Source organism: Trichoderma atroviride, chromosome 5, assembly GCF_020647795.1.
Source record: "Trichoderma atroviride chromosome 5, complete sequence".
Taxonomy (NCBI): domain Eukaryota; kingdom Fungi; phylum Ascomycota; class Sordariomycetes; order Hypocreales; family Hypocreaceae; genus Trichoderma; species Trichoderma atroviride.
Window position 1 is genome coordinate 3,948,947 of NC_089404.1, and position 24,863 is coordinate 3,973,809.

At 46.3% G+C, this 24,863-nt stretch overlaps 9 protein-coding genes across 9 annotated transcripts; 6 read left to right on the forward strand and 3 right to left on the reverse strand.

The window, feature by feature from the left end:
• Positions 1-244: 244 nt before the first annotated feature.
• TrAtP1_010551 (uncharacterized protein) lies at positions 245-2,302 on the forward strand (the record flags this gene model as incomplete). The annotated part of the gene is made up of 2 exons (XM_014089641.2): positions 245-648; positions 697-2,302. The coding sequence occupies 2 exons, from the start codon at positions 245-247 to the stop codon at positions 2,300-2,302; spliced, it is 2,010 nt and encodes a 669-aa protein (XP_013945116.2).
• A 599-nt stretch (positions 2,303-2,901) lies between these two features.
• Positions 2,902-4,258, forward strand: TrAtP1_010552 (uncharacterized protein; the record flags this gene model as incomplete). Its single annotated transcript, XM_066114757.1, has 3 exons — positions 2,902-2,942; positions 3,009-4,185; positions 4,250-4,258. The coding sequence occupies exons 2-3, from the start codon at positions 3,160-3,162 to the stop codon at positions 4,256-4,258; spliced, it is 1,035 nt and encodes a 344-aa protein (XP_065970854.1). The 5' UTR covers positions 2,902-2,942; positions 3,009-3,159.
• Positions 4,259-6,673: 2,415 nt separating this feature from the next.
• On the forward strand, positions 6,674-7,210 carry TrAtP1_010553 (uncharacterized protein; the record flags this gene model as incomplete). Its single annotated transcript, XM_014089515.2, has 2 exons — positions 6,674-6,836; positions 6,894-7,210. The coding sequence occupies 2 exons, from the start codon at positions 6,674-6,676 to the stop codon at positions 7,208-7,210; spliced, it is 480 nt and encodes a 159-aa protein (XP_013944990.2).
• Positions 7,211-7,644: 434 nt separating this feature from the next.
• Positions 7,645-10,839, reverse strand: TrAtP1_010554 (uncharacterized protein; the record flags this gene model as incomplete). The annotated part of the gene is made up of 1 exon (XM_066114758.1): positions 7,645-10,839. The coding sequence occupies exon 1, from the start codon at positions 10,579-10,581 to the stop codon at positions 7,645-7,647; it is 2,937 nt and encodes a 978-aa protein (XP_065970855.1). The 5' UTR covers positions 10,582-10,839.
• A 616-nt stretch (positions 10,840-11,455) lies between these two features.
• Positions 11,456-15,284, forward strand: TrAtP1_010555 (uncharacterized protein). The gene has a single exon (XM_066114759.1). It carries the CDS (start codon positions 11,794-11,796, stop codon positions 15,145-15,147), a length of 3,354 nt encoding a protein of 1,117 aa, XP_065970856.1. The 5' UTR covers positions 11,456-11,793; the 3' UTR covers positions 15,148-15,284.
• A 1,061-nt stretch (positions 15,285-16,345) lies between these two features.
• On the forward strand, positions 16,346-18,089 carry TrAtP1_010556 (uncharacterized protein; the record flags this gene model as incomplete). The annotated part of the gene is made up of 2 exons (XM_066114760.1): positions 16,346-17,650; positions 17,724-18,089. 2 exons carry the CDS (start codon positions 16,346-16,348, stop codon positions 18,087-18,089), a joined length of 1,671 nt encoding a protein of 556 aa, XP_065970857.1.
• Positions 18,090-19,362: 1,273 nt separating this feature from the next.
• On the forward strand, positions 19,363-20,313 carry TrAtP1_010557 (uncharacterized protein; the record flags this gene model as incomplete). Its single annotated transcript, XM_014089531.2, has 2 exons — positions 19,363-19,741; positions 19,844-20,313. 2 exons carry the CDS (start codon positions 19,363-19,365, stop codon positions 20,311-20,313), a joined length of 849 nt encoding a protein of 282 aa, XP_013945006.2.
• A 134-nt stretch (positions 20,314-20,447) lies between these two features.
• TrAtP1_010558 (uncharacterized protein) lies at positions 20,448-22,447 on the reverse strand. The gene is made up of 5 exons (XM_066114761.1): positions 22,078-22,447; positions 21,981-21,998; positions 21,402-21,908; positions 21,117-21,350; positions 20,448-21,055 (listed from the first exon to the last, which is right to left on the reverse strand). Exons 1-5 carry the CDS (start codon positions 22,368-22,370, stop codon positions 20,506-20,508), a joined length of 1,602 nt encoding a protein of 533 aa, XP_065970858.1. The 5' UTR covers positions 22,371-22,447; the 3' UTR covers positions 20,448-20,505.
• A 545-nt stretch (positions 22,448-22,992) lies between these two features.
• TrAtP1_010559 (uncharacterized protein) lies at positions 22,993-24,717 on the reverse strand (the record flags this gene model as incomplete). Its single annotated transcript, XM_014089635.1, has 1 exon — positions 22,993-24,717. One exon carries the CDS (start codon positions 24,715-24,717, stop codon positions 22,993-22,995), a length of 1,725 nt encoding a protein of 574 aa, XP_013945110.1.
• Positions 24,718-24,863: the final 146 nt, after the last annotated feature.

A 24,863-nucleotide genomic window follows, 5' to 3' on the forward strand; every position in this document is an offset into this window, starting at 1 on the left:
GCTTTTGAACAACCTTGACGATTGAATTCGAAGAGGAGGCTTTGAATCAGAACAGAGGGGAAAAAAGAAGGCTTCCCGGAGGTAAATAACCCGAATTGATAATGTAGTATGGTTCTTAACACAGGCCTAGAATAGTGGAAGCAACATTCCTAGTTGCGTTCTCCAAAACTGTGGTTCAATAAAGCTACCGGCTTCAATCTGCCTAAATATTGAAGCTTCAATGCGCATCACCAGGCTCATCAACATGTCGCATCCTCAGTCTACATTCGATAACACTTCATTTTTTGGAGAAACCATTCTTTCGCGACGAAGACATCTAATTGCCAGCGTTACACTACACGCCCAATTAGAGCAGCTTAAGCAGACGGGAAGATACGACTGCTTTAAGCTCAAATGGCATCCGATTTATGATGACAAGTCCATGTGGCCGGTTCCCTATCATCTATTCTGGGATAGCGACGTTGCAAAATGGATCGAGAGCGCTTGTTATTTTCTTCAGAGAGAATACGATGCCAATATTGACCTTGCCGTCCGGGAATTAGTTGACATGATACGAGGTGCTCAGCAATCTGACGGATACATCAACGTGCACTATACAGTTGTTGAGCCTCAAAAGAGGTGGTCAAATCTTCGCGACATGCACGAGTTGTTAGTATCATCTATACTATCAACTTGTACGAGCTAATCCGACGATAGGTACAATGCAGGCCATCTCATAGAAGCAGCCCTCGCGCATCACAAGCACTACCAAAACAATCACCTGTTGGATCCCATTCTCAAATACGTGTCCTTGATCCATTGCAGATTTGGGAGCTGCCACGATCAATTGCACGCATATCCCGGCCATCCGGAAATTGAAATGGCTCTCTTCAGACTTTATACGGTCACCAAGTCTCATGAAGCCTACGAACTTGCTCAATATTTCCTTCAAGAACGGGGAAATGCGTCTGGCCAGCACGAAATGCACTACTTCGACTGGGAAGCTCAGCAAAGAAAAGAAAATCGGTACACTCGGCCCAACACATATCCCGAAAAGGATTCTCACTGGTACTGCCAAGCTCACAAGCCTATCTTGGAGCAGGAAACAATCGAAGGCCACTCTGTACGTGCAGTGTATTTGCTCACAGCTGTGGCTGACATGATCCAACTGCACCATAAAGGTGATAAGGCTTTATGTAACCCTGATGCGTGGATGGAAGCCGTATCACGATTATGGACCAACATGGTGAACAAGAAAATGTACGTGACTGGCGGGATCGGCGCAATTAAACAATGGGAGGGCTTTGGATGTGATTATTTTCTACCCACCGGCACTAATGAAGGGGGTTGTTACGCAGAGACGTGCGCCTCAATTGGCGTCATGATGCTCGCAGAGAGATTACTTTCCTTTGACCTCGACTCAAGATACTCAGATATCATGGAATTGTGTCTTTACAACAATGTAATGAACGCAATGAGTCTTGATGGAAAGCAATTCACTTACGTTAACCAGCTGGCAAGCTCTGATACTGATAAGAGCATACGCAAGGACTGGTTTTGGTGCGCATGCTGTCCGCCAAACTTGACTAGACTTTTTGGCAGTCTCGGAGGCTATGTCTGGCACGTTCAAGAAAGCGAAGCAGAAGTTGCGATAAATATCCATCTCTACACGACTGCTAGTCTGTCATATACCACGGCATCGCTGGAAACTGTCTCTTTGCAGCAGACTTCGAATTGGCCGTGGGATGGCCATGTAGCTCTCGAGCTGTCTTCGCAATCCCAGAGCGTTACTATTCGACTTCGTTTGCCATCGTGGAGCCACGGGCAGTTCAAAATGGCACCTATCCCTGCTTCAGATGACTTTTCAATTGACAAAGGCTATCTGACTTTGCATCCTAGCTATACGAATGCTTACAGAACATTTTCCATCACCATTGGAGGGTTTGAGCCGCGTTACATCTCGCCGCATCCTTACACGGCTCAGAACGTTCTTGGGATTGCACGAGGCCCGATCATCTACTGTATGGAAGATGTTGATAATTCGTGGCAGCATAATCACTTCCGGGATGTTACACTTAAAAAAAGCGAGCCCATCTCGGAGGAAGCAAAATCCATGACGAACGGAGAGGGCTATACTGAGCTACGTACAAAATGCTGGCTGACGAATGAGGATATTTCTGCGCGCACTGCTGGGCCAATCCTTGATACCTCGATCGTCAGCGACAGATTGGAAAAGAGTGCGGTATTTATACCTTACTTTTTAAGAGCCAACAGAGGTGGTAACGGAGAGATGAGGGTGCTGCTGCGCCAAGGGGAAGACTGAGTTTTTGTTTGGCTGCTAAAAAGCCGCACAATGTTATAGGCAAGGAAAATGCAATAATTAACATGGAGTTTAATACAGACATTTCTGCTTTAAACCCATCTAGAGTCATCGGCTCATGCTTACCAAATGACTACACAGTTGGTCTAAGTCGAGCGAACATTCAAAGACCCCAAATCGTGTAGCACTCGGACAATTCTAGACTTTATTACATACAATGGAGGGCGATCCAGCCAGGTTTAGAGGCGAATGTGGACGTGATTGGCGCGCATGTAAACGCTGAACTACATTTCGGAGTCCTAAGTGGCGTTCCATACGGGCTTGTGGGGAAATGCCAATCCCCAGATTTTATGCTAAAGCGGCTATTTGTAGTTTCCACTGACAAGCAAGTCTTGCCCTTTAACTTACAATCTTAAAAACAAACAGCGCAATTCTCTTCTAAAAGGTCTTGGGCTAGTACCATCATCAAAACGATGCAAGATCCTGCAGTTGATTGCGCCTTGTATATCGATGGTAGAAAACTTCAGTGCCCAGAATGCCATCGTCGCTTCATCCGACCAGAGCACATGAGGCGGCATCTTCGCAATCATGATACCTCGAAACGATACGCCTGTCATGTTTGTAACAAGCAGTTCGCCAGAAGGTTTTGTCTCCCTTATCTCATTGATTTTGATCTGTTCAACATGTACTGTGCTGATATTGCTCTCAGCGATATTTTATCCAAACACCAATCAGCACATGGCGCTGACCCATCAGAAGTGCCTCTTCAGCCTCTGTCTAATGGTTCCGCACCACGCAAATCCCGAGCCTGCTATGCTTGCGCAAAAGCGAGAGAAAAGTGCACCAAGGGACTGCCATGTATGAGATGCTCTCGTCGGTGCCTGGACTGTGTGTATCCGGGAGGCCAGCAGCAAGGTAGTTTCGACCAACACTCCTCTGGTGAAAACAGCAGCGCATTGAAGCTGCCCAATACTGAGAATGCTTCTGCCGCCGAGCCAGTATCCTCGGGTACGCTACAAAAAAACTTGGAAGATTTCAGCGGTAATGGCCATAACCTGACTGCCCTTATCTTTGATCAAATCCATAGTCAGTCAGATAAAGCTTCAGATTCATCAACTAGACGGTACACTGCTGCAGGCCAGACTGCACCATGGACACCAACTGCTGGCTCTCCAATATCTGATAATCAGTTTTCATCCATTTTAGCCTCTGACCATTCTGGATCTGCTCTGTGGCCATTCCGAAATGATGGGCTTCAGTCAGACGCCGAGGCCTTCAACCAGCCAATTAATTGGCTGCCCTTTGACAAGTCGATTGACCTGAATTTAGGTTCCACACTCTACGATACTGTCCTTCTTTCACCTTTCGATGATGCGCAATGGATTTCCATCGATTCCAGCAATACAGCAAATGGAATGCTGGAAGGGCAATCGTGGAACTTGAACATGCCTCCTCTGGCAGGTGTCAACGGCAAGAAATCCAACGGCGTTTCACGAAATGAATCTATACCCGACACCTCTCCACCAAAAGGCTCATTTTCCCCGAACTACAAACGTGGAGATTTGTATGCGACAAGCTCCAACGGTGCGCGAAATGCTTGTTCAACCCGTGCGAAGCGCGATGATATATTTCCAGACATTGAAAGAATAGACCAACTCGATGACGGTATCTGCAATCCTTCCATGGCGATTTCTGACCTCACATATAACGCCATGCTTCAGCATTTCGATGATATCTGTCGTCAGATGCAGTCGCAAATGCAGTCGCAAATGCCTTGTTTTGGAATGCAGAGCTTTCCACCATTAGCGCTACTAAACTTATTCGTAGAGCTATACTTCAAATGTTTCGATCCGATCCTCCCGTTTATTCACGTGCCGTCCTTGGACGTGAATAAATCATGTGTGTTGACAACCGCAATAGCTGCCGTTGGCTCACACTATTTTCGATCAGGTGAACTAACAGCGTGCTCTTCGCAGCTTCATGAATTTTGCAGGCGTTTGTTACAGCAAGAACCTGAGGGTTCTAAAGAGGAGATGACTGATTTGCCTGTGTTACAGGCCCGAATATTGAATCACATTGGGCTTTGTTATTCCGAGTCTAAGGAGCCCAGTTCTTTTGTGATCAGCACTTGGAGCTTTACCTCGTCATTGATAAACGCGCAGGGCCATAAACATCTTCTGGGATATCGAAACAATAGAGCGCTGAAACCTACTGATTGGGAAGAATGGGTTGAGGCTGAAAGCTGGCGCCGTTTGTATTTCACGGCCCGGGTACGAGTGCCCCTGACTTTCTACGTATAATTTCATTTACTGAAGCAACCCGACAGGTTCTACACACTATGATGGTCTATCACTTCAATTTTGATATTGATCAAAGTGGTGGGGCGGCTGCCGACTTTGATCTTCCTCAAGAAAGTTTGTGGCAGGCTCAAAGTCATAATGACTGGACTGGATTATTTATGAAAACAGAGCGTACGTTGTATTTTACCAAAGTATCTTCTCGTGTCTATAAGATAGCAGTTAACGCAGATATAGGAAACCCATCACTCTCCGAAGCTACAAATGAACTATTTCAAGCCAAGTCAGTTCGTTTCAATCTTGGAGAATTCGCGCACTGTATCATTCTACATGAGGTATACAACGAGATTGCGAAGATAACTACGTACCACAATCGGCAGCTAGCATCATGGACTCCAACTTCCGAAAGCAGAAGCTTATTCCCAGTATCTTCACCTGAATCGTTGATTACGGGGGTTCAGAAACTCACAATCTTGGGTCATTCTATACACCACTCAAATGCCATATCCGATTGGAGAAATGCTGCTCTTGATTGTGTTGATGTTTTACACTGGGCCGCAAACGCAAAGATAGCATCTCTTTCAGGGGCGGAGCATCCAATGGTTCTACACCTTCACTACTCTCGAATAGTGCTCCTTGTTCCACGCGTGGCATTAATGACAATTGCGGAATCAGTGTTGCCAGTGTCAGGTAATAATGAGGCTAGTGTCCGAACTAGTCATTCTCAAAAGGCGATAGAGGCAGCCGAGCATCTCATCCGTGAATGGACACAAAGAGATAGTGTAAGTCTTAAACATCCGCAACTAATCCCCAGTTAACTCTATTTACTGAAATATCTCTATCAGTCCAAGGCCAGATTAGCGGTTATCCATGGTGGCTGCGTGTTTTGGCATATCCGACGGTATTCGAGAGCAACGTTTTACGATCCTCTTTCTGTTTTCTATGCGACCTTGGCACTATGGGCATATGGATTCTACACGCCCAAAAAGAAAAGTTTCTTGGGGTATGGAGCTAGTCCCCCAGGACGAGTCGTCTCTCATGCAGAAAGCACTGTCTCCAGTGAGGAAGAGTTGGGTTGCGATAGGCCAGAATCAAGTACGCAGCCGCCACTCAGGCAGCATGTACACTCGGGCGATCGTGACATCACATTCATCCGTCTAGATCGGCCAAATGACGACGAAATGGTGCAGTTGTTTGTGAGTTCTGGTCAACATTCCAGAATGAGCGCCCTCGTGAGTGGGGTGGGTGACATTTGTGGCCCCGAAGGCCCGGCCCTGGTTTTGAAAGAGGGCAGAGCCATGTTGAGCGCTATTCCACAAACCTGGATCGAAGGAAGCCATTATATGGATATACTCCTTGCTTTAGAAGTGGCAATGAGGAATCGATCATTAAGAAGCTGATTCATATGAGGCAGCGCCGGTTATAATAAAGAATGAGATATGTGTTCAACTGGTCTAACCTACTATCTATGCAACACTGGGATAAGCTATACACATTATGGTTCGATTAATTATACTTTGGTAGTCTTTTTACAGAGAGAAACTTAGCGAAGAAATGGATGAGACAAATATTCATACCTGTCAAAGGATCTATGTCACCTCCCTTAGCTTCATGTTGTCAAATGATATCAGAGCAACACCTATAGTTTTGCGTAGGCTGCATACCATAAAAGTAGTGTATTTAGACACTTTGGCGCCACAGTGGGCAATGAGTAAGCCGCCCAAAGCCATACGGTCAAGGATTGCATTGGAAGGTATCTGATGCTGAGGTCTTGAAACCAGCGCTCTGCATTCGCTGGAGAAAAAGTAGCCCAGCATAGTGTGTATAAAAGGTTCGGCTAGCGCTTACGAAGTAAGACTGCCATCTCTCCTCGACTAAGTCATATAGGATCTAAATTCGTTGCATCTTCACTAAAGTAACTCAAAAAGTGCCTAGATCCGTCCCCGCGTGCGTTTAAAAATAGATAGAAAGATTCTACGAATATTAAATACGCCGTATATTCTGCGTGAATGTCACCACAATTCCTAGTTGCTGCGACGATAGCTCTTTTAGCCACTCTCCAAGCTTTACATCAATAATGGGGCAAGTAGCATCTGTACCGACGGATAAAAGCCGAAGGTTGGAAGTAATAGATGCTGGATTCTCTAGAACTGGGACATTGTCCTACGCATACGCTCTTGAAATACTCCTTGACGGACCAGTACACCATACAGCTACCCAGCTATTCAACCGAGAAGATTGTGAGAACAACTTACGGTTCCATTTGGAAATTATACTCATGGGCTAATATGACTTAGCCTACTGCAAAAAATGGAATCAAATATATCGATATCGGCGCGCAGGCAAGCGTACTCAACTGCTTGAAGCGCTGGATGATGCTTTTTCGGGGTTTGTTGGTGCAACCGATGTAACAGCCATTGACTTCATTCCAGAGCTCATGGAGCTATATCCAGATGCGAAGGTTGTGCTTGTCACACGGCCTTCAGCGGCTTGGTGGAAAAGTTTCAAGGCGGTGTCCGAGAACTCAGGCAACAAAGTAATGGGTTATATCACCATGCCACTGCCCGGTGTTCGATGGTTTATCGATACAGCGCGAGGATTCTTCGAAGCGTGAGATGCCTTTCTTCAGCGCTATCATAGCAGGTCTTCTTAATTGATGAACTAATGGTGTTACAGAGCTGAAGATAGAACCGGATACAAATGCAACCCACTCTGGATTGAACAACACAACGAGTATGTGCGTAAAATAGTTCCAAAGGAGCGCTTACTTGAGGTGGAACTGGGATCTGGATGGGAGCCATTATGCAAGTTCCTTAATAAGAGAATCCCAAACCAGCCATTTCCCCATGTCAATGAGGCTGCAGCAAGAGATAGATTTACGCGGAAAATACTGCAAAAAGCGGCCACCGCTTGGATTGGGATATTTATAACCATTGGGCTTATTGTTTTTTTTTGTTTTGTAATTGTGCAAAATTTTAAGCTTCAAGAAGCCGCTCCTGTGCAATACGAAACAAAATAATAAATCTCATCGCGCAATTGATATTTAGTTTAAATACTTAAAAAGTTATGATATCTTCCTTGATGTTCCACCCAAGCTTTTGTAATGCTGTAGAAACACTCGCTTCCATTGCAGGGGGGGCCACAAACTAACGCCAACGTATCATTGTGGTCCGCACCAGCCAGAGGAGAAGGTGCTGGTGGAAGGTGATTTTGTAGGCACTCTAGATCGACATACCCCCTTCCCATCGTCCAGTCCTCTCTTACCTCGTTGGAACTCAACACATGCCATAGGTGCAGCTTCCCTTCCATATGGCGTGAAATTTGGTCAAGCTCCTCACGAATCAGTATGTCTTTTTCCTCTCGATTACCGTAGATCAGCCATACTTCTACTGATTTGTCATGGTCAGAAGCTAAAGAGGCCGAGTACTCGTCTGCTATGGCTTTGAGGGTGGACCAGATTGGAGTGATTCCACTGCCGCCTGCAATCAGAGCGAGCTTATTAACGGTGCGAACACGGTTATTAGGCTTGCATTGAACTCGCCCATTGCCGATATATGTAAAATGACCTATAGGTCCTTTTAATTCTACCGTCTGCGCATCCGTTTCTGCATCAATTGCCATGTCTTCGAGCAACATGGTCATTTGACCTCCAGAAAAGGCTGCTTCAGTTTGCGTCGAATTTGTGGACGGGAAGTACACCTTAATTAGAAGCTCGATGAAGCCACGTTGGGCACTGCAGCTATACGGAGTGTATGCTCGCTGCACGGTCTTGACGTTTCCGCTTGCTCTGTCACCTTTCTTCACGCGCAAGTAAACGTGGTGGCCCACTGGTAAGCCGAGAATCTGGTCTTCGTGAGGCAAGGCGAAGCGAAAGATTCGTGAATCGTGAGAAATCTCTCTCTTGTGTACTAGGCGAATCTCCTTCCATACTTTTGAATCAAGAAACGGCTTAGATGGGTCATCTTGGTTATCAGACTTTGGTGACAGACTTGTAGATGGCGATGCGAGTTGTTCCAGCTTTCCAATATGGTAATCTTTCAACAATTTCTTGGCATCCATGGAGTGAATAGCCAGAAAGTCTTCGGTAGCATCCTCGCCAGCAGCTAGACGAATAGATTGCTCTCCACCAGGGTGAGACGTAAGGAAATCTGTCCCATCGTATACATGGCCCTCAACGACGAACCAAGGAGAAGGGCCCTCTCCATCAGCATGCTCGGCAAACTGAGACGCCGTAACAATTGTTGCTATTTTATCTGGATTAATTATCACACTCTTGGTATCATCATCCGCTTTAGATGTAGCCGTAGTTGCCGTGGTGGAACTAGAAGATGTGCCAGTAAACAAGTTATTCCCCTTGAGGCAAGGATGTCTCGGATCTGCTCCAGCCTCATTCATACGCTGCATCCAGCCGCCGTTGGCATTGCCTGGTACAGTTGGATGTTCGAACCGGAGAGTCTGGCCATGATTCTCCTTGTATACAGCGACGCGAAACCACCAGGAATTCATCATCGACGTGGCATTCCAATACATGTCCCGCGGCATAATGCTCAGAGCTTCATCCATTGCGCGCACGGCAATGAACCCGGCATCGCGATCTGCTAGCAGTGACTTGATATCGACTTCAAGCTTCCAAAAACACCATGAAAAACTCATGTCGGTCATGGTCAAGTCAAGAGACCCGTAGTAATGGTGATTCCCTATAGGGTACACGCGGTAGAGATCCTCTGGGTATTTTATATCACAAAGATTCCAAGTCTCTCCATCGTCAAGTGTCACCTCGACACGGGTTATACGTCGTCCACCACCAGTGTACGCATATCCTTCTATAGCCAAGATCTGCGTCATGGAAGTATCAGACGCCAGCTGGACTGTGTCGTTGTGGGATGGCGAACAGATTGCCGCATTGACATTGAGTTCATTGATAACGTATTTTGGATCGTACCACCATTTGTCTTCCTTTCTCGCCTGGTCGGCCGTTACTGTAGTGGGGAGAAGCTTGTTATCGAAGAAATGCAGATAGTGCTGACTCTCGCGGTCCGAGACCTCGATTCGTTGAAGCCATTTTACCATTCGCCCACCGATCTGGCCCGGTACCACTAATCTGAGAGGATAGCCGTGATCGGGCAGAAGATCCTCTCCATTGAGGCCCCAAGATATGAGCATGCCCTTGCTTCGATCCAACGCCCAGCTGAGCCTCTGGGACGTACCATATTTCCCTTTGGGAAGTTCGTCCGCGCCTTCGAAGATGACATGGCGCGCACGTCCAGGAATATGTTGATCACCAGAGGGGTATGAAGATAGGAGAGCATTCCGAGGCTTGCAATAATCCAGAATGTCAGCTAGATATACGCCTGTAAAGAGACCCGTAGACACACCCGCTGCACCCCAGTTGAACCCAAGCCCCTTGAGAACCATATTCTGCTCCTTGCGACGGTTGCCAGCACATACCAGAGTGACAGGCAGTGTGACAACTGGGAATTTATCTTTGAGCTCTTGAATTGAAAACTCAATTTCTTTCTCAACAAGTCCGTGGATCCGTAGCTTCCATTCCTGCGCCTGTTTGATGCTGACACGTGGAGTATCTCCATGACTGCGAACATAGAAGAGGTTTTGGGGAGTAAGAAATCCGGCATTAAACAACGCGGATAAGGGGGCCTCTACGTTGCATGGATGTTTTCCCGTAAGTCGAATCATGCAGCTGTCTCGTGCAATCCAATGATCTGGAGTTTGAGAGTCGGTGGATAATGGCTGTATAGCTTCGGTCCTCGGGATGGGAGGGAGTGAAGTAATGTCATGGTATGATGCAGAAGCATCCAGAGCAGCCTCACACACTTTTTGGCCTGACTCTGGCTTTGCCTTCAACCTTGGACTGCATGATTCTGGCGTTCCTGGAGATGATTGTTCAGGTGATGATGGAAGCGAAGATGACCACTCCCCTCCACTCTCGGAGCCGGTGTCTGATGCCAATTGATTTGCAGCCATCATGTGCGTGTTGTATAAACTAGGCAGATGAAAACCAGAAACGAAAGATCAATCACTCAGTAATGATACAGTTTGCCAATATCAGAGAAAGTCATGACACCGGTAAGATGACGTCTAATAAGCATGACACCGGTATGATGACGCCTAATAAGAATCTCCCATGTACCAAGTATTTGGGACAGACAAGTGGAATGAAGAGGAGGCACAGGCGCATCAGTGACTCTCTCAAAAGCCGGAGATGCTCTTTCATGCCGTTCAAGATAATCATCCAAAGACTTACAGCTCATCTCAGTCAATTTTTTTACATAGCATACGAACCGCATTGAATCCATGCAGGCAATAATCTCTCCAACACCCTCATGGTGTTACCGGATCTACGACACACGCTTCGCTACACCAGTTTCAACCTCAAAGTTTAGCCTAAGGTCACCCCATGGGTTTCGATTAATGTAAGGGCGCTTAATACGCTAAAGACCCCATGGCCAATAAATGCCCAGCGATAACGTCCTAGCTAGTTGCTTGCTTATTCTAGTAAATTCCTATTTGCCTGTTCTCTACGACTAGGTCTGATATCGTACAGATGGAGCCCTTTTCTTGTTTGTCGGGAGTGCGCGCAAGCATACCAGGTGCCTGATATTTGCTCCTTAAATCGCTATCTCGATTGTGCTTCTCCGCGGAGATGTTAGCGCGATGACACCGAGATTTACTATGCCAGATGAGTGCATGTCATGAATGTGTCCTGGAGACTGATAACAGTACAGTATCCTTGAATGGACCAGGGGCATTGGTTTCCTTGATACTGTGTATATCTCTTATCTCAACTACTGCTATATAGATACCGCTGAGATTTAGGTGGTCATATATCTCCTCTGGCGCAGTGCGTATCTTGTACGACGCCATCTCTGCAGTATCACTCTTTAAGTAATAGATATGACGCTGGATTCAATTTTTAACTTCTCCGAGGAAATGGTTGATATGATGATGTTATCAGAAGTTGCTTCAAAACAATGAATTTGTTTAGTTATGCGAAAATCCTCGGAGCGTCAATGGCGTTTCATTGTATCTCTCACCATCCAATAATGTTCGCCGCTCAGTGGTGAAAAAGCTTGAACAGTTGCTTTTTATACTTCATGATAGCTTTCAACGATTAAATGAGATCAAAACTCTACTCTCGTTAGAATCTCATGAGTCTGAATATTCTCAAGATCGAAGCACATGATGAACACTACCGCTGTCGATATGCATCCAGAGTCAGAAATCATACAGCCAAGGCATAAAAAACGTGCTGCCGTTGTCGGCCTTGGCATGGTTGGTATTGCCTTCATCGAAAAGCTTTTGAAGTACGACTTGGATAGTGGACGCGACGAATGGGAGGTCACTGTTTTCGGCGAAGAGCCGTATATTGCCTATAATCGTGTTGGCCTCACGCAGTACTTTACGAATCGCTCAACTGAAAGCCTATACCTCAACCCCCTGGAGTGGTACTCATCACATGCCAAAGGGAAACTTACGTATCATACTTCGGATCTGGTTGTTTCAATTGATTCTCACGCAAAATATCTCAAAACGGCCAGCGGGCAACAGTTCCACTATGATGAGTGCATCCTAGCGACAGGTTCTAACGCGGCCTTACCACCCTATATCTCACCGCAACAGTTCCAAAACGCAAGAGGTTGTTTTGTATACAGAACAATAAAAGACCTCGACAATATTATAGACTATGCCATCAGTGCCCCTGCCGTTATTGGGCGCCGCATTCGCAAGGCAGCTGTAATTGGTGGTGGCCTTCTCGGTTTAGAAGCTGCCAAGGCTCTTTTAGATCTTGAAGAAGTCGATCAAGTTATCTTAGTCGAGAGAAATCGCTGGGTTCTTAGTCGCCAGCTTGACCAGGAAGGCGGCTTGCTAGTACTGGAGAAGATCAAGTCTCTCGGTGTTGAAGTGTTGATCCAAGCCCGAGTTCAGAATCTCCTGTGGGATAGCGAAGAAAGACTCACTGGCCTACTTCTTCAAGGACAAGATGGGCTGCCGGAACAACGATACGACGTCGATATGGTTGTGTTTGCCGTCGGAATCAAACCTCGAGATGATCTCGCCAAAAGCACTTCCATAGACACAGCCAGCCAGAGTGGCGGCTTCATTGTCGACAACCAACTGCGTACAAATTTGCCCCATATCTACGCTATTGGAGAGTGTGCCAATTTCCTTGGAGAAACATTTGGTCTGATAGCTCCTGGTATCGAAATGGCAGATATTCTCGCATTCAATCTGACGGAAGGGCCTTACCACAGCAAGAGAGAGATGAAATCTCCCAACATCAGTACAAAGCTCAAGCTTATGGGTGTGGACGTCGCTTCATTTGGCGATTTCTTTGCAGACCAGGGCAAGATCAGCAAACCACTACCAGGAGCTATTAGTGCCCATGCGGCTCGCAAGGCTCAGACAACTCCCCCCACACCAGATGAGATAAAGAAAAAGGTCAAAGCTCTTATTTATCGAGATCCATTCTCAGATGTTTACAAGAAATACATTTTCACCGCAGATGGCAAGTATATCTTGGGAGGCATGATGGTTGGCGACGTCAAAGACTACGTCAAGCTTGTCGCCCTCTGCAATGCAAGCAAGCCCATCGAGAAGCCTCCAGCCGAATTTATTATTGGAGCTGCAAAGGAGGGCGAAGAAGAAGGTGATGATTTGCCCCATGATACTCAAGTCTGCAGCTGTCATAATGTCAGTAAGGGTGACATTGTGGAGTGTGTAAAATCTGGCGGTATTCGTTCTTTTGGAGAGATGAAATCTTCGACAAAGTGCGGCATGGGCTGCGGAGGCTGCGTGCCCTTGGCAACTAGCATTTTCAACCGAGCACTAAAAGACGCTGGTGTCGAGATCTCCAACCATATTTGCAAGGACTTTGCTTACTCGCGCCAAGAGTTATATCAGATTGCCAAGTTCAGAAAGCTCAAGGACTTCATGGTAGTAATGCGTGTCGTTGGCAAGAAGCCCGATAGTCTTGGCTGCGAAGTTTGCAGGCCAGCGATCGGCTCCATCTTAAGTTCATTATACAACGAGAATATCATGAAGCCTTCGCTGCGCCAGACTCAAGATACAAATGATCGCTATCTTGCCAATGTACAGCGGGACGGTACTTACTCGGTTGTTCCACGTCTTCCTGCCGGTGAAATTACTCCAATGGGACTTAAGGTTATTGGAGAGGTTGCAGACAAGTTTGGGCTATACACAAAGATCACAGGCGGCCAACGTATCGACATGTTTGGCGCCAAGAAGCAGGACCTTCCACAAATCTGGGAGCTACTCATCAATGCTGGCTTTGAGAGCGGTCATGCCTACGGCAAGGCACTACGCACAGTCAAATCATGTGTCGGCAATACCTGGTGTCGATTCGGGGTGGGCGACTCAGTTGGTCTCGCGGTGGAAATCGAGAACCGATATAAGGGCCTTCGAGCTCCTCACAAGTTCAAGGGCGGTGTATCTGGATGTGTGAGAGAATGTGCCGAGGCACAGGGCAAAGATTTTGGTCTCATTGCCACGCCCAAAGGCTGGAATGTCTTTGTGGGAGGAAACGGGGGCGCAAAGCCCCGCCATGCTGAACTGCTTGCTGAGGATGTAACACGACGGCAAGCAATTAAGATCTTGGACCGATTTCTTATGTTCTACATTCAATCAGCAGACAAGCTCGAGCGAACAGCTCGCTGGATTGAGAGATATCCGGGCGGTCTCAAGGGCATCAAGGAGGTCATCGTTGACGACAGACTCGGCATATGCGCCGACCTAGAAATGGAGATGGAGGTGCTCGTTGGCCTCTATCATTGTGAATGGACAAATGTTGTCAATAACCCGGACCGCCGCAAAGACTTCAAACAGTTTGCCAATACAGATGAGACGCAGATGTCATCAGAACAGATCACGGAGCGGGCCCAAAAACGTCCCGCAGATTGGCCTGAAGACAGCTCGCCGCTTCACTTTAGTTTATTGGATATTGCAAAAGACGCAAAGTGGGCATGGAGATCTGTCTGCAAGCTTTCAGAAATCAACCGCCAGAGTGATGCACCAACATCGGTTGCTGTCAAATATGGTGAAGTTCAGTTGGCTGTGTGGAACATCCCGGGTCGTGGCTTGCGCGCATCACAAAACATGTGCCCTCATAAGAAGGCGTTTGTGCTAGCAGATGGCCTAGTGGGGGAAGATGAACAAGGCAGAGAATATGTGTCCTGTCCTCTACATAAGCGAAATTTTCTGCTGAACCCCAACGCAGCTGAGGGAGGCGGAAGCTGCTCAGACGTCGACTACTCAATCATGACTTTTGAGGTCAAGGCAGACGAGATAAATAACGAGATACTCATCTATCTTCCTCCTACAGAAGCACTTGATGCCGTACTTTCAACGACAAAATGGATGTTACGGAAAGCAGACGAAGAGCTGAGAGCATTAGCAAAGGATGCAGAGCCAGCAATAGAGATTGCAGAACCACTACCTCCAAGCAAGATGAGGGGCCAGCCACCACACTTGGCCTCTCGTCAGACATGTGGAGGAGGCGGTGCGCTCGACTGGTAAAAGTAGCCAACAGATTGTAAATGGTGTTTTATATACGTCCATTTTCAACAACTTAATTGTATTCTTTGCCGTAACATATATCATTCATTTAAAATAAACACATTAAAGCAAAATAGACTTTATTAAAGATATATCAATATTTTCGAGTTTTATTTCCATCGTATTGACGTTTTCACTACCTTTGCTGTCAATAGCCACTACCTGGCGTATTGATAACTCCGATACTTGGACAGCCATGGTTTCTGTACATTTATCAGAGTTATTTCCCATTTCAGTAGTTCCATGTCGCCTTATCTATTGCTCTATCTTGCCAAAATAAATAAAAAATAGACTTGTCAATACTAAGAATCCGCTACCGCCATTGGGCTCTAGCTTTCGCTCTAAAGCCCGCATTACTTTCCTATTTCACTTCCTCACTAACCTATCAAACCAACTTTCCTTATCAGTAATACTACTAATATCCCTTCGCCTCTTTCCCCGGAGAATGTGAAATCTTTCTGTAGAGAAGTTGTAGAGTGGTTCTTCCATTATGCCTTATGAGCCTCATAGGGCCGCGGAGATCATGCAGCCAAATGGGCAGAATACGACAGAGTAGTCTTTTCTCATCCTAGTAGAGAGATGTGTCTTTATCTCACCTCGTAGCATAGCCAATGACTTCTTGAGTTTGAATTTTGCATCTCCGGTTGTGTCATCTCTGTATCAACCTCGAGCGATAAGCTCACGCTCATGATATCATTTCGTTATCGTCTTCACTTTCTACCTTAACTACGATTTGTACAGAGGTGCAATGAAGTGTTGATAGTGTCGGGCTTTTTTGATTGAGTAGAACACTTGTATATGTTTAGAATGCAATGAAAGGAACGTGTAGCTTAGTATATCTCATACGGTGTTACACAACTGCCGACATTCTGGCGTTCAGTTTCACCCTCCCTTCATAATTTCCGAAATACAGTTCAGAACTGTAAACTTCTCTTTTATACAATGTCAGCAGCTCCTGTTAGTTTCCATGTCTCCATTCATACCTGACTCCGTGTTAACCTTTGTCGCATGATAGTTGTTCTGCTCCTGGGCAAATCGTTATACGTCTTCGATACGGTCCTCAATAACCTTCAATACATACCCTCCGATTTCTCAGCATCATAATCAGCCGCTATATTTGACGAGGAAACTAGCTCAGAATCTGGGTGCGGGGGAAAAGATGGTTTCCAGCACGTCAAAATATGCCACCCAGGATGATATAAAACCCTTTAAAGACTCTAAAGAGGCCGCTACTAGCTCCTCCCCGTCTATCCGCAGTGGATCGAATCATGGAATATTCTTTATTAAACAAGGCGGCATCAATACCGGCATAATAAAGGAACATCACAGTAAAGAGCAGGATATCTTTACGGGCAAACACACATTTCGATTGTCTTCACTGTGGCGGCGAGCCGAAGTCAACCCTCTCAATGGAAAAAGCCTTACATTTCCTCTGTTTCGAATTTGGGACGATTTCTACTGCATGGCCTTTTGGCTGGCCACGCTGGGGTTTTTTGTAGCTTTCCTTTCTTGGTTTGCCTTTTCCCCGCTTGTGCCCGAGGTAGTGAAAGCGGATCTCAACCTTACTCAAGATCAAGTCACCAACTCCAACCTAGCCTCTCTTGGTGGCACAGCTCTGGTACGCCTCATTGCTGGTCCCGCATGCGATAAATTTGGGCCACGAAAAGTTTTGGCTTCTCTCCTCATTTTGGGGGCGATCCCGTCCGGCTTGGCGGCGCTGGTAACCAATATTGAAGGGCTAGAGACGGTGCGATTTTTCATCTCCATTCTCGGCGGCAGCTTTGTTCCAACCCAGGCCTATACCACCACATTCTTTGACAAGTCAATTGTTGGCACTGCGAATGCCTTCTCGGGTGGCTGGGGCAATTTGGGTGGCGGGGTGACTGTTGCTGTCATGATCGGGCTATACCAACGTTATATCAAGGCTGGCTTCAGCCCTCACACTGCGTGGCGTCTGTGCTTTGTCACAGTGCCTGTCCCATGCCTACTACTTATCGCTGTCATAATTTTACTCCTTGGTCGAGATCACCCCGGTGGGAAATGGTCGGCTCGCCACCAACTCCAAGACTCGACCACAGGGAAAGATCAGGTCATCAATGAAGGTGGTGTCCAACAACAAGATATGTTTGTAGATTCCGAAAATGCATTTGCTCAAACATCCATAAACTCCAAATCAGTGGGTACGAGCTTCAGCGAGCGGTCTCCGGTCACCAATGTGGATACTGCACAGTCGGAGCCACTAACCTTTGCGACATTACTGGAGATCCTTTCCGACCTTCGTGTCTGGTCGTGTGCTCTGTGCTATCTACTAACATTTGGCCTTGAGACAGCGATGGACGCGGCGCTTCCCGGTTTGATCAATACCCTATTTGCTAGCGAGTCATTTGGATCCGTGGATGCCGCCTATGCCGCATCCACATACGGCCTCATGAACCTGTTTGCTCGGCCACTCGGGGGGGATCATGTCAGACGTTCTTTACGCTCGGTTTGGGCTGCGTGCCAAAATGTACTGGCTCTTAGCCACCGCTGCATCTCAGGGCATCGCCATGATTGGCTTGGGGATCTACATAAACAAGAACAATGCAACCATAGGCGGTGTTATTGGCCTCATTGTCGTGATTGCAATCACTGGTTTCTCAGCCAATGGTGCCTGTTACTCAATATACGGCCACTGGCGACCAAAAAACATCGGCGTTGTTGCCGGTATTGTTGGAGCTAGCGGCAATATAGGCGGATTGTTCTATACTCTAATATTCAAGTACAGGCCAGGAATTCGTCTTTCTCCATCCGAAAGCCATCCCCGGGGTTACAACTCTCTAGGAGAAAAGTTCTGGATTGCAGGATTGCTCAATGCGGTCGTTGTAGTACCACTTTTCCTCGTACCGATAGGTGATACTGTATAGGCGCTGAGATAGACACTGGGCAGAAGAAGTGACTCGTCACAAATGCACTATTTGGGGTTTTTGCATGTGCTATCATTTGTAGCCCACTGCTGGCTCATACCAAGTGGACCATGTCACAAAAGAAAATGAAACCATGTTGCATGTTTTTAAAGAAATATAAGCCAATAATAAAACATAATTCTCGTAATTGCAATGAAATGGTGCCACGATCTGGCTGTCCTCTCAATGGTAAATATTGAGCGAAAATAAACGATATTGTTAGATAGGGTTGACGAATACAGATTCCTCTCGCCATAATGTTTTATTTTGTCTTTAACTTTAGTTTTTTTTTATGTAGCAGAAACCATTTCCTCAAAAAATTTCCCCAGCCGCTAGAGTACATACAAAAGTGAATAGCTGTCCTCCAAAATTATCCCGTAGGTACCTGTTCATAGAATGGAACGGCTACGCAATGAGATTGTCGAGATATGTTTATTAAAAGCTCAATGCGTTTAAATTCGATGCTCTTCACTATGGAAACATTAAAATGCCATTCAGCAAAAGGTTCTTTCTGATACACAAAGTTCAGCAAACGATGTAACGGATTGAAAAGACGGGTAGCACACATGTCGCTTATATTATGCCAGTCATTGAAATGTAACATCAATGGCGGCAAGTCCTTTTGCCTAATCGTACAACATGTGGCCCAAGACAATCCACACCTGGCAAATATTAACCGGATATATAGAGTACAACGATAGAAAACTCCTTTGCAGTAACCTGGCGCTGGCATTTCTAGAGTGCACACGGTAGCCCTATCACAACAACCCACATCACAGAAGTATTGTTCCAATTAGAAAGAGGATAGTGATGGCTTTCACATTAAACTTATTCGGAGAGAAACTTGATTACTTCGGCGGCGGCGAGATTCCAAATAGCGCATGGTGTTACATTAAGTAAGTTGGTGTTGATCATGGCTGGGTTGCACAAAGTAAGATTCCTTTGCACACGGCCTGAGCCCCGATTTTCGACCAGAATAGGCAGCTAACAATAGAAGAATACAACACAAGAGATGATCCTCCAGAAAATTAGCATGGATGTAAGATTCACAAGCTTTCGAATGAAACATAAATGCTGCATGGCCGCCTGCTGGCGGAAACCAATTCCTTCTGCAATGTTTATAACGCCACCAAGCATAATAATCAGTAAATCCCTCAATTACAAAATCTTGATGCTATATATATGATATATAGATTTGCGTAAAATTCTTTTATATTATAAACATTGGCCCCCTATGTCACAACTACTCAACGACGACTCCATTATAATTGCGCCGCCACCATGGACTTTAAAAGTAGACGTTTATACGGCACCCTTCTGGATCTCTGCTTCTCAAGCTCGAAATTTCCCATTTGATATTGCTTACTCACCGCTCGAGCTATCCTCTGAATTTTCTGATCTTGGGAGCAGCCGTCCTGTCGGAGGGTTTGGTGGAATCCAAGTCATTAGGTACAAGGAAACCCCAGTTGGCCCGTATGATGAGCTCGTCATTATCCCAGGGAAATTCGAATGGACCAAACAAGATTCCAATGACGAGCGGACGAGTGGACACTCTTATAAAGCAACTCGATTATACGTCTCACAGAAGCATACCTGTTTCAACGGCAGAACTAGTGAGTTGGTTGTATCTAGTCTTCATATTGACGGCTGCATAAAGCAACTAGCTATGATTACAGAAACTAAAGGAACTGTGATTGCTAACCAGCACAAATTAGACTGGAATATACCAAAGCATTTGGCTCGTTTCGACTGGGAAGAAGCGCCTGACAAGTCGCTTACCGTACGAGTGTATCCTCACGACACGTTTAGTGACAAGACCGAAGCAACGGCCAGTCCGATACCATTTTTCCAGGCGACGATGAAGCGAGTTCCGATCATACCATCATTCCCATTCTCGAGTAAATGGCTTAGTCTGGTCGGGGTTAATCTTGAATGTGTTCACCCACCGCTTCCCGAGGGCCGAGGTAGCCAGGGTGAGCTTCCGGGCACGGAATCTTGGTGTGCCTTTACACCAGCGTTCAGCGGAAAAGCTGTAAGCTTAATGACCTTCGACATGAAGCAATCCCGTGCGGATGATAAAATGGTATCTCAGAGGAACAAAAATTTCTGGCCTGGGTTGGGCAGGCGGCGTGTTGGGATAATGATGGAGAATGCTACCCTAGTACTTGACAGTAGGGAATTTTAATTTTAATGCATTGCTTTCGTAACACGAACGCCTTGAACCAAACAAATCATCAATAATTTTCAGCTCCTAACCTAAATTACAATTTCTCATCTCTTTCAACCGCCAATATATTCAACATTTACTGATAAAGATGCATTCATATTAACGCCAATGTTAAATGATACCAATAACAATAATATACATACAGCAGCATTAGTCTCTTTTTAGACCAACCATTCCAATCTTCCGAAGCCCGCAAGCACCAATCAAGCACGCCAAACCCATCCAGGTAAAAGCAGCCCAGAAGCTCGCTCGATACCCAGACATGAGCGCATCTGGAGAGTTCTTGTCCTGTAACTTGGAGCCGTTTGTGATTGAGGCTGCAATGACAGCCATGATAGTCAGACCAACTGAAGTGCCAAATTGGGCAACAGTGTTGAAAACAGCTCCTGCTAATGCCTGCATGCGGGCCGGAAATACATCAGAGACAACAAGTAAACCGACTGTGAAGAGGATATCTGCGCTGACTGGCGAAACCAGCTGGGCGAAGAAGGCATTAAACCAATATGGCTGGTGCACACTTATGGTTGCCATCAGCAGCGGTGCCCCAGCGCTCAGTATCATGGATACGAGGAGAAGGTAAAAAGCAGGAACTCTGTGAATGAGCAAACCAGTTGAGACTTGTACTAGCGCCCCTACGATGAGACTCGGGAGGATGCGCAAGGATGCCTGAAGCGCAGAGAGTTGCTGAACATTTTGAAAGCTGTAAACGATTAGTAGAGACTCAATGGCCACATATTTCATCTGTGAACGAGAGAACTTACAACAGACTGCAGAAAAACTCCATGGCGTTGACAACAGCGTAAGAAAAAATAACCAAGAGGCAGACGGTGGTGAATGTTCTATTATTCCATAGGGAATTGGGAATCAAGGTTGGCTTTTCCCGCCTTTCTTGTCGTCGCTGCCAAAAGATGAAAGATGGGATAAGTAGTACACCCACCGTAAGCGCTGCGATATTCCCCAGGATTGCAATGTTGTGCACTCCGCTCGACATCACCCTATAGAAAGTCACTAGGCTGGCCAAACCATCTTGAAGGGACGAGACTTACCCAAGAACATAGGAGAGGAGTGCTAGAGAAGCGGAAGATAGGATTGCACCAATCCAATCAACGTCTCTCCGCAGCCTTAATAAGACTGTGCCTTCAGTTTTCTCATCCACTGGCAATGCCCATAGGCTGATGAAGAATAGGGCCATGGTTAGCCCACCGCATATATACCATCCCACTCTCCACCCTGCTGTATCCTGAAGAAGTCCTCCGAGGACCAAGCCAAGAGAAAAGCCAATGGGCTGCACAAAACCCAAGCAAGAAAACCCAATATTTCGCTCGCGGCCACTGGTTGTAATGCTAGCAACAATGGCAACAGAGGTAGGGAGACAGAGGGACACAGCGACGCCTTGGAAGGCACGAAACATAATCAACTCGATACCAGTTCTAGCAACACCGCATGCTATAATGAAGCAACCGACCAAGAAGCAGCCGATTGTATTGACAATCCGGTTGCCAACAACGTCTGCGATGGATCCGGCGATGATTAGACAAGATCCACTTGCCAACCTGTGATTTTATATGTTCAGCACAATAACGTATGCGCTCAAAGGCTGTGCACTGAAAAGCTGGACGGCTTACGTATATACAGATGATGGCCTAGAAAATTGTTAGCAGAGCATCCAAAAATTGTACTCAAAACGAGACTTTGATTTTTCGGAGGCTGTATTCTCCTTACCATGCGATCAGATAATCCGGTAACCCAATCTCCACTGCCATACGCGGAAGGCCAATGGTTAAGAGGCCAGTACTTAGGCTACTTAAGAAACTCACTGCTGAGAGCGTCGCAATAGCAGTTATGGTTTTTTCCTTTGACAAAACGTGGGCTGGCCTTTCTACCGCTGTAGACAACATTGAGGTGACTTCAATCCTGGCCGCTTCTTCCATCGGCCCGGGGTAGATTGTGTCGGCTGGAGATGGCAATTCCGAGCCACTCAACCTCGTAAGGCATATCTCGTTCGTCTGTGACATTTTGGGCTCGAATTACAGTGTCTTATCTCCTGTAAAATCCACTGCTCAAGCTCAAAACGAGGATAGACAATTTAAACAAATCACCTCTCTTTTGGCTGACGCTTGGCCGGCATTTGGGCTTTTACGTGACTGCATCTTCTCCACAATATGTACTTACTAGTCAGCGCATAGGGCGTCGCGGATGAAACAAGCGTGTACGCTCTTCAAAAGCAGCAAGGTCTATGAATGATATTGATAGATAAACACATGCTTGAACACGCTTTTCACAGTATCCTTGTGAGAGAGATCTGAATAACGAATAGTGTTGGGTGGGAACCCTTGGTGGTGCATAAAGCCAAGATGCATGTAGCACCTGCTAAAGCCTCTACTAGCCACTGTACAATGGGAGCTTTGGCTACGGCTATCGCTCTGCTACAAACGAATTGAAGAGCTAGATATGAGACTTCATAACCTCAAGCCACGCAGTTGACATTCCCATTAGTGCTTTGTGGCACGTTTCGCACTGTATATAAAACTATCGGGGATGCTTGTATTTCCTAGGATGATAATTTACTAGTCGTCTTGATTCACAATATCGATTGTATCTGCATTTAGCGTGAAATATAATATTATTTATCTGGACTCAATTCTTCAGCTCCCGTTCAATCTGCATTTCTAGCACTTTCTGCAGTTGTCCGGTAGGGGCATCCTCTCTTTCCATAATCACCTCAAACATAGACAATCCCTTGGTATTTTCGGTCTTGTATTTCTCAAGGATCGTATTCAGCTCAGACCATGTTTGGGCAGAAGCAGTATATGTGTCTTTAGGTGCACCAAAAAAGCTTGGAGCTTCAAGGTAGCGCCACCTTGCGACGTCATTATACCCTTGCTTTCTGCCGTGAATGAATCTCTCAATAGAGTATCCATCGTTGTTGATCAGCACAATGACTACGTCAAGATTGTGTTTAATCATAGTTGACATCTCCTGAGCCGTCATTTGGAAGCTGCCATCGCCAATAAATAGAATGGTCTTGGCTGTGTTATTGTTATGCCATTTCGAAGCAGCAATGAGCTCCTTTTGGGCAAGGGCAGCACCCTGGGCGGCCGGGAGCATATAACCGATAGATAACCAAGTGACATGACTGAATACACGACAGTGCTTTTGCATTGGCATCTCGCGAACGCCGAAACCAGGTGTGCCTGTTTCACCCATGACAATATCGCCCGGCTGAATGAGGTTTCCCAAGACTTTCCATACTTTATCTTGCTTGATAATATCGTCCGCTGGAATTGATGATGGTGCAAGAAGTTGGTATCTGGGTAGATCAGGCATTGAGCTATATGCTGTGATCTTTGACATATTAAGCTCTTCGAGGAGACGAGAAAGGACCAGCTTAGGAGATACGTCTCGGTAAAATTCCGGGCCTATCTTGACTCCTGAAGTGGTGAATTCAATAGTCTCTTTGCTCTGCGGAATACTGTTCCACATGTAAGTATTGGTGCCACTGTAGTGAGGGCCGAAGCAGAGTGCCAGGTCGGTCTCTGTCACGAAATCGTGCACAACTTTGGCTCCAAACTTTCCTTGGTAGACACCAAGGAAGTTGGGTTCTGTTTCGTCCAGCAATCCTTTGCCAAATGGGGACGCTATAGTCGGCCACTTCGTCATTGACACGAACTGCTGCACCTCTTCTATAATGCGAAGAGGCCTGCTCTCACCATCCATATAAACGATGGGCTGCTTAGCGGCTTCGATTTTGCTGATAATCTTGAGCACGACGTCGTCCAAGTTGTGAGTAGGTAGCGGCTCCGGGATTAGAATTGGCGTTTGCAGTCTCTCTCCAGAAACAAAAGCGTCTACCATATCGACAGGGAGCTCCAGGTACACCGGTCTACAGTGTAGGAGACACTGAACCAAGATGTTGTCAACTTGCTCGGCGCTGGTCAAGGGATCCCAAAGTCGAGCCTGTGCGATGGTGACGTGTGCATGCATTTGTGAAAATCGCTTGAACTCGCCATCGTTCAACGTGTGATGCACCCTGATTCGTTCCTCCTGGATCTGTCGGGCCGGAATCCCCACGATATGTACAACGGGTGCAAATTCAGCATAGGCGCCTGCGATGGCGTTAATCGCTGATAGCTCTCCAACGCCAAAGGTTGTCACAATGGCTCCAAGTCCCTTTATCCTAGAATATCCATCGGCAGCATATGCAGCATTGAGCTCGTTGGCATTGCCAACCCAGTTGAGGCCTGCGGGCTCCACATGGTCCAGCATCGTCAGGTTGAAATCTCCGGGAACGCCATGGATAGACTCGACGCCGAGTTGGCGTAACCGAGTGAAGAGGTAGTGTGCAAGCTTTACAGGAGCCATGATTGGACAAGGAAAGAAACAGATGTGGTGAAGTAAAGAGCCAGAAGGAGATGAAAAGAAGTTGTAAAGTAAAGCTTAGAAATGGTGTGGTTATTATATGCTTCAGATTGCGATGAGTGGCCGTATCTGGAAGTCACATACGATTA

What these genes read in the sequence shown, in the direction of transcription:
- TrAtP1_010555 (XM_066114759.1), top strand. Translation starts at nt 11,794, where the DNA reads ATGATGAACACTACCGCTGTCGATATGCATCCAGAGTCAGAAATCATA.
- TrAtP1_010558 (XM_066114761.1), bottom strand. Translation starts at nt 22,370, where the DNA reads ATGTCACAGACGAACGAGATATGCCTTACGAGGTTGAGTGGCTCGGAA. An exon ending in CTCCTCTCCTATGTTCTTGG is followed by an intron (nt 21,351 to 21,401) that starts GTAAGTCTCGTC and finishes GACTTTCTATAG; the next exon opens with GGTGATGTCGAGCGGAGTGC. An exon ending in GAGTTTTTCTGCAGTCTGTT is followed by an intron (nt 21,056 to 21,116) that starts GTAAGTTCTCTC and finishes AATCGTTTACAG; the next exon opens with CTTTCAAAATGTTCAGCAAC.